Source organism: Rhincodon typus, chromosome 24 (assembly GCF_021869965.1).
Source record: "Rhincodon typus isolate 14 chromosome 24, sRhiTyp1.1, whole genome shotgun sequence".
NCBI classification, from domain to species: Eukaryota; Metazoa; Chordata; class Chondrichthyes; order Orectolobiformes; family Rhincodontidae; genus Rhincodon; species Rhincodon typus.
This window is the reverse complement of record NC_063355.1, coordinates 32,425,702-32,437,964: the sequence shown is the minus strand read 5'-3', so window position 1 is coordinate 32,437,964 and position 12,263 is coordinate 32,425,702. Positions and strand designations below refer to the sequence as shown.

Sequence of the window (12,263 nt, the reverse complement as noted above, 5' to 3'; positions counted from 1 at the left end):
CCGACTCTCTTGAAGTTTACAGGCAAAAGCGTGCACATAGTGCCCCTGTTTCAACATAACAAAATGGGTGACAGTCATTCGTTGGTAAAATTATTCAACGTGCCTGGTTTAAAATTTAGCTCTTGGGACTTAACTGTCATTCAATTTTAATGGGTGCATTCTTCATGACAATGTCTCTACCAAGAAGAAATTCATTTCCAAACCAATCAGCACTCTTCCCTCATGTTTTCCCTTGAATTGGTACTGTTGCAAACTATCCTGCTGAGTGCAAGATGAAAAACTTCAATACAATGTCATTTTTCAGCAATGACACATTAGTAATGCACCAGACAGTACCCTTATTGGCTCAGATGAAGTGAGCTAATCAGTGTGTTTGTTCAGCTAGAAGTAATAATATGCATAGGACTTTCCAGTGTCATCATAACTAGCTTGAGAAACTATCACTTCCTAAACCACTAACCTCAAATCTGTTAGTTACTAATCACCTTCCAATCTAGACATGCAATGTCGCACATAATTTTTGAGCAGTGCAAGAAAATAGTTCTGTACAAATGTTCACAGCTTAATTTGAAAGTGAAAAGGAGTTATATTTGTCCTTTCCTGTTCAATTGAAAGCACAAGAGACGAAATATGCAATTTTGCAATTCTTTAGTTGATAAAACCCAATGGGAGACGTATTTGGCATTTACTCAGAATTCACAGATTAGGTAGAATGTCTGGATTGATTATTAAGAGTCCTAACAATACAGATAAAATTATCGAATACATGCAGTGTTGGATCTTCAAGGCCACAATACTGTTGTGAGAATTCTCCTTTCAACGACGACTCTGTACTGGAAACATAGATATTTTCAAGGAAAGCCATTTTTATTTAAAGAACCTATAAAATTAGAATGTTTTGAAAGCAGTTCTAGTTGGAAACGCTTTTAAAATTCTGGCAGACTTTAATTGCATTATTACGGATAGTATGGTGTTGTTGACCTTAGGCATATATCAATGAATTGGAAGCTGAGTGCTTCCCTCAAGGGATTCTATTAATTCATGGCCAGGTTGCTGCTGTGACACACATGCAATGGAGAACGGAGATGGTGGTGAAAAATGAAAGCTGGTAATCCTTATTTCTAACTGGAAAAAAATCACAGGTGTTACATTGATTTGATTTTTTTTTTAACTTTTCAAGATAAAACATGAGCAATTTATTTTTTTGTCTCTCAAATTATCTCACGTACAACAATAGACAAGAATAAGCATTCACCTTTTATGGCATATTAGAGAATCTCACAGTACAAAAGCAGACAATTCAGCCCAACATGCTGTATTCTTTCCTCATGACCCTTCATTTCTTTCTTATCAAGTATGAAAACTTGAAGACTTTCAAAAATTTTGACTCAAAGTTTATTTTAAATCTACTTACATCATTCTTTCAGAATTGTGCACTCCAAGTCATCATAACATGCTGCAAAATAAATCTTATCCCAGTTTTTTTTTTCCCAATTATCTTAAATATGACCCCTTGGTTACCTGCCTCCCCATAATTGGAAATTGAAACAGTTTCTCCTTATTTGGTCTATTTTCTTCACCTATTTTAACCTCCAATTCATCTTCTGCACTGTTAAATGACGAATTCTGTAATCTCTTCACATAACTGGAGTCTCCAAGTCTTCTGATAAATTTCCTCTGCACCTTGCATCATCGTCTTGATATCATCTGTAAACTGTGGTGCATGAATTGACTCAATCCTGCAGCCTGATCAATAGTCTATGAAGATTTTTGTCTGAACAGCTTTGTCAGCTCTTCCTGGCACCATCAAAGCTTTATATGTAAGAACCCCCAAGGTGCCTGTCCTGTAGCACCTTTAAAATGTATCATTTGACATTTCTCTGCATTGAATTCCATCTGCTATATCTAAACTCATTTCACCAGTTTGTGTCCTCCTTAAGTCTGCTAATTTCCACCTCACTGTTTGCCTCATTTTCAAATTTTGGGGTATCTGCAAACTGTGAAATTGTGCATCTCGTTTGTATCAATTAATATTTATCAAAAAGAGCTCAATATCAACCCCAATAGCGATCCCTTTCCTCAGGTGATCATAGTCACTTGGCACAGATGTCAAACAAGGTAAAAGAAAATTTCGTTAAGAAAATAAAATAAAAGGAATTGTTAAAATGTTGCTGGTAACAATGCACAATGCATTCCAATATAAATACAGGCATTAAAAGAATATAAATGGAATGAGAGTTCAAATTTATTACTATTAAGAATATATGAGAACTCCTAACCAAAATCAGTAAGCTTATTTGTTTGCACTCATCAAAAACTATATATGTATCCTTGTCATTATTTGCTATCTGTTAAATTCCATAAATATGTTCAGAAAGCAGCTACTGTTGTCTGTTTATTGCTCAGGTACTTTAAAACTTTGAACTGAATAGCGGCAGGCATTTTTACAGCACAAGTTACTGCTAAAGCTGAAGTTACAGCTAAAGCTAACAGTAGTTATAATGTAATATTAATAGAACCATTCAATATAAATGAAAAAGAGTGCCATTTTCAGCCACTTAAAACAGGTTTATGGAGCTTGATCTAGTTACACTAGTTTTGTAAACCTAGAAGCAATCTGATAGAAATGTATAAAATAAGCAAAGGTTTGGATTACATATCCATTAAGAGGATATTCCAGTTTAACAGAATGGAGAGGAGCACAAGTTTGAACAGTCCAAGATTAGAACAGACTGATTTTAAGGGGTTGTTCTTTTCCTAAGGAGTGGTAAGGCCATGGAATAGATTGACAACTGGTGTGCTGATGCTGACTCTCTGAACACCATGATGGGAAAGCTAGACTTGGATTACATTATATCCAAGTATCTCTATAGATAGCAAATGTTCCTTCGTCCTCCTAGATCAGTTTTAATCATCTGAGAAGGTTGGACTGGAGTTTTCCAGAAAGCTTTTGTAACTTATTGACCCCCGCAAGGTCTTTGTTTACTCTGTGCCTACATGACTGCTTTGAGAAAGTGGGAAATAACTATTTCAGATGATTGTACCATTGTGAGGTTTAAAGCAAGTTTAATGGATCAGCTGCTTTTGCCTTGTCCATCAATTTTCTACATCATAGACTAAGAATTCAAAATATCCATTATTTAGGTACAGCATTCTGACCATTAGAACTGCCACATTGTCAGTTTATATACTTGTTAAAATTCTATATTTTACTTTTTTAAAAAAATGTGTAATTACTCACTCTTACACAGCTGACAAAATAAGGAATTGGCTCAAACGGCAGTGTCCCTTCAATACTGAAGAGTTAAAATGTGATCATATTTATTATTGAACCTTAATAGCGGTGTCAGCATACAATTGGTTCAGGGCTGCATTAGTTTGACTTGTTATCTGTCCATCTCAAGGGCAGTTAAGATGTGTTATAAAATGAAAATGAACGTGAGCATTATCTCCTGCCTAAAAAGTTTTATAGTGCTAACATTATAACAATTTTCACCCCGTAAATGAAACCAAGAAAGTTCAGGGAGATTGTCTACCTTATTTGATTCCCAAGACCCACTCAACTTTTTTGAATACCTTATCTGCATCCCACTTCAAGATGGAAACATAATATGGAAATCAACAATGTTTGCAATTTTCTGCTTGAATTGCTTTCAGTTCTTGTTCTGAAGCTCCATGCTCATTGACTGCCAGTATAATTCTTTCTTTAATAACCTATGTAGTAAAAAAAGAGGTTTCGTGAGTTTTTGTGTGTATATGCTTCGTTACCATTTCCTAATCGGTAAATACAAATAAAACCACTGCATGTTTTATCAGGAAAAGTTCACCTTAATCTGAGAGATTTTTATTTGTAAATCTCTGTAATTGTTCCAAAATTGTCCAAACTTTAAATTACATTTCAAGGAATTGCCCATATTTTGAATACTGTAAATGGAGATGGCTATATGGATGTTACAATAATTCATTCACTTCTTATTGTCCTATATTGTGCTTTGGAGCTATGGTTAGAAACCGCTTGAGAGTAGACTTTGCAGCAGATTTTCCAGTAGCATCGTGAAGTCCTACTCAAATGACATTATGAATGGGAAAAGTAGAATCTGAATTGGATATCACCTGAGTCTACTAAATATAGCCCTATTTAGTCTAGCTTCTGAAAGTTGAAAACATTCAAATATGACATTTATTAATATTTGCCTAAAGACCAGATTGAATAGACATAAAGATGTTAAAAGTACGTGTGCTGCTGCTAAAGAGGAACCAGTGGATGTGTTGTAAGCAGATTTCCAGAAGGCGTTTGATAAGATGGCACATCCAAGATTATTATGGAAAATTAAAGCTCATGGTGTGGAGGGTAGCATATTGACATGGATAGAAAATTGGTTAGCTAACAGGAAACTGAGTAAGCAAAAAATGGGTCATTTTTCTGGTTGGCAAGAATGTAACGAGTGGTTTAAGGAGTAAGAAGCAACTTGATTAAAACATATAAGAATCTGAGGGGTCTTAACAGGCTGCATGTGGAAAGGATGTTTACTTAGAAATAGAATATTGGAGCAGACCCTTTGGCCCTTTGAACCTGCTTTTCCATTGAGTATAATGATGGCTGATCATCCAACTCAGGACCTTACTCCTGCTTTCTCCCCATATCCTTTGATCCTTGTAGTCTTAAGAATTATATCTACAGCTTTCTTGGAAATCTTCAATGTTTTGGCCATTACAGTTTCCTATGGCAGAGAATTCCACAGGGTCACCACCCTTTTTGGGGGAAAAAAATTCTTCATTTCCATCCTAAATGTCCTACCCCTTATCCTTAGACTGACCCCTGGTTCCAGACTCCCCGGTCATTGAAAAATCCTTTCTGCATCTACCCTGTCTAATTCTGAGGGAATTTAATTGGTTTCTATGAGATTCCCCCTCGTTCTTCTAAACTCTAGTGAATGTAGTCCTAACCAATCCAATCCCGCCTTGTACATCAGTCACACCATCCCAGCAATCAGTCTGGTAAACTTTCTTACTGCCTGCTGCACCTCCATGCTTGCTTTCAGCAACTGGTGTACAAGGACACCTAGGTCTTGTTTCACCTCTGCCTTTCCCAGGTAATCTGCCTCCCTGTTTTTCGTAAGTGTATAACCTCACTTTTATCCACATTATACTGCATCTACCATGTATTTGTCCGCTCACTTAATTTGTCCAAATTATACTGAAGCATCTCTGCAGCCTCCTTATAGCTCACCCTCCCACCCAGCTTTGTGTCACCTGCAAACATGGAGATACGACATGTAGCTTCCTCATCTAAATCATGAAAATATTGAGTAGCTGGGGTTCAAACATTGATCCCTGTATACATCACAAGTTACTGCCTGGCTGTTGGGAAAAAGACCTGTTTATCTCTACTATTTGTTTCCTGTCAGCCAACCAGTCCTCCATCCATTTCAGCACACAACCTCCAATCTCATGCACTTTAATTTTACATGCTAATCTCTTACATGGGACCTTATCAAAGTCTTCTGAAAATTCAAGAAAACCACGTCCACTGACTCCCCCTTTTCCATCCGACTAGTTACATCCTCAAAAAAATTCCAGCAGATTTCTCTAGCCTGTCTTTCCTTTTGTAAAGTCAGGCTGAGTGTGACTGATCTTTGCACTATCTTCCAAGTGCTTGCTATTAATTCTTTTATAATGGACTGTAGCATTTTCCCCACTATCAATGTCAAACTAATCGATCTATAATTCGAAGTTTCCTTTCTGTCTCATTTTTTTAAAAAGTGGGGTTCCATTAGCTGCCTTCCAATCCACAGGAACTGTTCCAGAGTCAAGAGAGTTTCAGAAGATAACAACTCATACATCTGCTATTTCTAAGGCCACTTCCTTAAGTACTCTGGGATGAAGTTTATCCTGCCCTGATGATTTACCTGCCCTTCAATCATGTTAGTTTCCCAACACTATTTCCCTATTAATATTAATTTCTTTCAGTTCCTCCTACCCATTAGGTCTTGTGCTGCCCCCATACTTTTGGGATATCATTTGTGTCTTCCTTTGTGAAGGCAGAACTAAGTTTTGTATTTAATTGGTCTACCATTTCTTTCTTCCCCATTGTAAATTCCCATTTCTAACTGTATTTGTCTTCGAATCTTTTTCTCTTCACAAACCTATAGAGGCTTTTACTGTTGGTTTATATGTTTCCTGCAAGCTTACATACTCTATTTCCCTCTGTTACTCAATATATTGTCTCCCTTTGCTTAAACCTGAACTTGTCTCATTTGTCAGATCTGTTGCTTTTTGGCCAATTTGTACACCTCTTCCTTGGATTTAAGTGTATCCCTAATTTCCTCGTTAGCTGTGGTCTGACCACTTTTCTCATTTTAGTTTTGACAGACTTGAATTAATAACTTTTGCAGTTCATCCATATGATCTTTAAATGTTTTCAATTATCTATTTACTATAATCCCTTTAAAGGACAGTCCCCAATTTATCATAGATAGCTTGTGTCTCATACCATTGTATATTTTACTTTATATAAATTCAGGACTGTAGTCTCCGAAACAATTACGCCATTCTCCATCTTAATGAAGAATTCTATCTATTGTGGTCACTCTTCCCCATCGGCTCATGCACAACTAGATTGTCAATTATTCCTTCCTCATTAGACATTATTCTGTCAAGGATGGCCTTTTCTCTCATTTGTTCCTCAGTGCATTGATTCATAAAGCTATCCTGTATATGTTCCAAGAATTCCTCCTTACTGTATTGTTACTGATTTGCTTTGCCCAATCTATATGCAGATTAAAGTTGCGTAAAATTACTGCCATATCTTCATTACTTGCATCTCTAATTTCTTTTTTGCTGCCTTTCCCAGTATTAGTCATACAGTTTGGGGATCTATACATAACCCTACTATCACTTTCTGCTTGTGGATGTTTCTCATCTCAACCCATACAGATTCTGCTTCACTTGGCTGAATATCTGTCCTCTCAATTGCATTAATTTCCTTTTTAACCAGCAGTGATTCTATTCATTTTATTATGAATTTTCCGTGCATTAAGGCACAAGATCTTAAGGCTTGTTGTTTTAACATTTTTAGTCCCAATCACTCTTGGCTGTGGGAGAACCTAGAACTAAGGGTCACTGTTTCAGAAAAAGGGGTTGCCTATTTAAAATAGAGAAGCAGAGAATTTTTTCCTCCTCACTGGGAATCATGAGACTTTGGAAATCTTTTCCTTAAAAAGGTATAAGCAAGAAAAGTCTTTGAATATTTTTAAGACAGATGGTTTGGATAGATTCTTGATTAACAAGGGAATGAAGGTTATTGGGAATAGGTGGGCATGAGTAGTAATCAGATTATCCATGATTCCACTGAAAAGTGGAGGTGGTGAGTGGCCTCCTGCTCCTAATTTAAAATGTTTTTATGTGCTCATATAAAGAAAAATTATGTTTAAAGAAAAAAGGGCAAACCTGTTTCATGACCGAAGGTGTCTGTCATAAAACTGCTAATGACACTGGTCAGATGATCTGGATCAGTTAAATGAATAAGTAATATCGGATTTTGATGTAGATGGTGCAAGTGGTGCATTTATGGGCCGAGATATGATTGTTGGCTACTCATGGAATGTGAATGCCTGGTGTATGAAGCTGATGTTGATGATGACCTGGTAGTACGTACTACGCATCAGAATAAATTTTGCTACAACTTAAATTAGGTTGTTACATATTTATAACTTTGCATGCAAGTGGAGTACTGTATTTTCAAAACTGCGTTGATATGTTTCTTGGGTTTCAAGCAGAGTGATCACAAAAGGAAGAGCTTATTTTGAGGAGACATTCACAGGCATAGACTTATTTTTGTTGGAGGAAGAACATGTTTAAAATGAAAAGTAGCATAGATGATTGGAGCATGAGGCTGAATTAGGCTAACAGACACAAACATAAAATTAATATTCATAAAATTGTTTTAACTCCTGTAGAGTATGTGGAATAGACTCTCATTATGTTTTATTTGTTAGCTAGCCTTTTACCTAAGATAACAATTGGATTGAAGTGCCATACACAGAAATCGACAAATACGCAATGAAACACTAATTTCCAAGCAGCTGGAACCATGGAAATGTAACCTATGGAAACCTTTGCTGGCAGTACAGGGATGGAAACGTAGCAAAGTAAAGGTAAAGTTGCCATAGTCTTAGATGATAGGATGCTTTCCCATTAGTGAGAGAATACTGTCGGTGGTTTAACCTGAGAGTCACCACACCTCTGGCAGGGAGAGGAACTGAAAAGGCAAGTCTTTCATGATAACCTTGGCCAGTGCAGGAATTGAACCCACGCTGTTGGCATCAGTCTGCATTGCAAACCAGCTGCCCAGCCAACTAAACTAAATGACCCCTCCCCACAACCCTGTCCTTCCATAGCGTGTACTTGAATATTTGAGATTTGGAGACAAAGTACAGCACTATTCCTCAGTGATTTAAATGGGCGTGTATTGAGTCTATAATAGGAAAGATTCTCTTTATTCAATAGAAGTAATAACAGAATAGCCTTTTATCATATTTTAACTATTGCAATCTACAGGCCATTTGTTTCCTTTCCCCTAATACTTTCCTATGCCATGCACCTTAAAGCTCATGACAGTCTTGGTTAATTGTGATGCAACCACTTAAAGGACATGGATAATCTGGAGATAACTTTTTGATACTCCTTTCCCCTCAGAGCAACTCTGCTCTTCTCTGCATTCCTCAGAAATCTAGCTGACACTTCTTTCACTTCCGCATGGGTATTTATCACCACCCTGTACACCTTATTGTGTAATGGATTGTAAGAAAAGATCTGAATTCTACCTCCATTTAGTCTAGATTAGCATGAGGGTTATACCCAGGGAATGCTGCAGTGTTGGAGAAGTTGCCTTCCAACTAAAAGGTTAAACTGAAACTAGCAGAACCCTTCAGAGTACTGATAGGCAAAGGGATCCGTGTGTACAGGTACACAGGTCACTGAAAGTGGCAATGCACGTGGAAAAGGTAGTCAACAAGGCATATGGCATGCTTGCCTTCATCGGCCAGAGCATTGAGTTTAAAACTTGGCAGGTAATGTTGCAGCTTTATAGAACCTTAGTTAGGCCGCATTTGGAATATTGTGTTCAATTCTGGTCGCCACACTACCAGAAGGATGTGGTGGCTTTGGAAAGAGTACAGAAAAGATTTACCAGGATGTTGCCTGGTATGGAGGGCATTAGCTATGAGGAGAGGTTGGAGAAACTTGTGTTGTTGTCATTGGAACGACGGAGGTTGAGGGGTGACCTGATAGAGGTCTACAAGATTATGAAGTGCATGGACAGAGTGGATAGTCAGAAGCTTTTTCCCAGGGTGGAAGAGTCAGTTACCAGGGGCCATGGGTTTAAGGTGCGAGGGGTAAGGTTTAAAGGTGATGTACAAGGCAAGTTGTTTTTTATACAGAGGGTGGTGGGTGCCTGGAACTCGCTGCCAGGGGAGGTAGTGGAAACAGATACTATAGTGACATTTAAAGGGCGTCTTGACAAATGAATAGGATGGGAATAGAGGGATACAGTCCCCAGAAGCGTAGAGGGTTTTAGTTGTGATGGGCAGCATGTTGATGCAGGCTTGGAGGGCAGAAGGGCCTGTTCCTGTACTGTAATTTTCTTTGTTCTTTGCATCTACTGGTTCAGATGGACATTAAAAACTCTGAAAGATGTAACACTTTGAAATATCATGTCTTCAGGTCACCTCAATATACTTTACAGCCAATTGTTTAACATTGAAGTACAATCATTATTGCTATGTAACCTCAGCAGCAAAATTATGCACAGTAAGCTTTGTCCAACAGCAAAGGAATGAATAACTGAACAATCAAGTTTTAAATGGCATTGATTCCAGGAAAAATATTGACCAACACAACTGAAGGGCCTCAACTTTTTAAGATGTCATGGAACATTTTATGTCCATGAGGTGATTGCTAGGGCTTTAATTTAAGTTTTCAGCTGAAAAGTTGCTTCACTGTGAGTCAACTCATTGGAATCAAAGTCTAAATTGTGAGGCCACCAAAATTGTTAGTTCTGAGCTATACTCCTAGATGGTGTGAAATCCGTTCCAACCAGAGGTACCTTTCCTCCTAGCTGATCACAGCAGCTATGGAGAGATCCTCTGCTAAGTCCCAGAATGAGAAGGCTACTAACAATCTGTGAATTCCATCAGAAAATGTCTCTGAGTTTGATTAGTTCAATTTTCACCTCTTCAAACTTCCTTGCACTGTAGACATCATTCTTGTTCATGAAGGTCAGCAAAATCCAGTCACAAAGGAATGAACCCTAAGTTCAGGGGAAAAAAAAAATTTCTTTTTATTCATTCTTAGGATATGGACATCGTTGCTAGGCCAGAATTTACTACCTATCTCTACTTTCCCTGGAGAAGGTAGTACTGAGCTCTGGAGATGCAGGGTACACCTACAGCGCTATTAGGAAGGAACCGCAATGTAGTTTCAATTCAGGTTGGTCCGTGGCTTGGAGGGGAACTTGCAAGTGGTGATATTCCCATGTATCTGCTGTTCTTGACCTTCAAGGTGGTGGTCTGCAGTGGTAGGGTGCTCTTACTCAAGAGTTAGCCTTGGTTTTTTTCTGTCTAAAATTTCCTGGCTGACTATTTAATTAAATAAGTCAGAACTATCCAAAGTCTCCAACTCTAACTCAGACCTTACTCCTGTTGCCTCTTCTAAATGAGGCTACACTGCGAGTTTCAGAACATTAGTTAAACTAAGTGAGCATCATTGTTGGGTCTTGGAACAAACAAGTCAGATGATCAAATTACAGAGAAAGTGTGTGGTAGTCATAGTGGCCCTGGACCCAGAAAGGTATCAGCACTTACCAGTTTGCAAATCTCCCTTATGAATTGAATTCTAATTGGCCTTCAGGATTTTGTTTACTTATAGCGGTTAGGCTTTACAGCATTGTTTAAATACAGTTTCATCCTAACATAGGGTAATACATTGTGCATTATGTGAGCTGATACTTTTGCCAATGTAAAAATGTATATTTGTCTTGAGCAAAGTCACAAAACATCCATTAATACAATATATAAAATGGAAAAGAAACTTGTAAGTACTTACAACTCCAATAGACGTGAGGGCTGCAGCAATATTAATAACTGTTGGAACAATATCAAACTTCCCTGCCTAGAAGAAATAAAAATCAAAGAATGTTTACTTCCTATTCACTAAGTTCGCAACTGACTTTCTTTAATTAACTGGACACTATATGCTACAGTTGAAATATTTATTTAATTAGAACATTCTGGGATGTTTGGGATAATGCACTGTGGCAATGTTAAAATATCAGAGTAAGCAACTACACAGGGTAAAGTTCCTGGAATTTATTGATTTGTAGATCTGTGATAAAATGCTCAGAAGTATCTAAGATTTCCTCTGTACCTGATCCTCAGGAGGAGGTGGAATAGAAAACAACGCCTTTGGTGAGTTACTATGTCTCTCACGTACTAATTAAAGTGCAGAAACTGATCACTATCTTGAGCAGAAAAAGTTTGTGGTGTCAATACATCTGCACATTGAGAAATGTAGAAACATAAGATTGTGATACTCTATTTTCTATTACTGTGTAGGCAATAAGACAGGCTAAGATACAATACCTGTAAATAGTGAGTATGGAAGATCTACAAAGCATTCAGGTGTGTGATATGCACTAGAAGCCATCCTCTATGAACAAGCCCTGTGTATATAGAGGATCTGCTCAAACGAAGAGGAAAGTGACGGACCCCTAAAGATGCTGAAAGGCATACTCATAAGAACAGGATATGATGCTCAGCTCATCGTTCGCCAGTTCCAATTTGCCACAGCGAAAAACTGCAGCGACCTCCTCGGAAGACAAACACAGGACACGACCAATAGAGCATCCGTTGTCGTCCAGCACTTCCTGGAGTGGAGAAACTACACCATGTTCTTTGCAGCCCTCATCATGTCATTGAAGACGATGAACATCTCGCCACGTTCATCCCTGCACTCTCCCTTCTCGCCTTCAAACAACCACCAAACCTTAAGCAGACCATCATTCGCAGCAAACTACCCAGCCTTCAGGACAACATTGACCACAGCACCACATAACCCTGCCACGGCAACTTTTGTAGGACATGCCAGATCATTGACATGGACACTACCATCACACGTGGGAATGCCACCCACCATGTACACGGCAGATACTCATGTGACTCTGCCAATGTTGCCTACCTCATACACCCTAGGCAAGGATGCCCCAA

General features: G+C 38.1%; 1 protein-coding gene across 1 annotated transcript in view; it reads right to left on the bottom strand.

The window, feature by feature from the left end:
• Nucleotides 1-648: 648 nt before the first annotated feature.
• LOC109911197 (P2X purinoceptor 2) overlaps nt 649-12,263 on the bottom strand; it is a 68,210-nt gene continuing 56,595 nt past the window's right edge. Inside the window, exons 10-12 of the mRNA XM_048611604.1 lie at nt 11,104-11,169; nt 10,232-10,309; nt 649-3,714 (exon numbers count right to left, since the gene is read on the bottom strand). Of these exons, the coding sequence (XP_048467561.1) occupies nt 3,619-3,714; nt 10,232-10,309; nt 11,104-11,169 (240 nt within the window). The 3' untranslated portion in view covers nt 649-3,618. The remainder of the gene's footprint in view (nt 3,715-10,231; nt 10,310-11,103; nt 11,170-12,263) is intronic.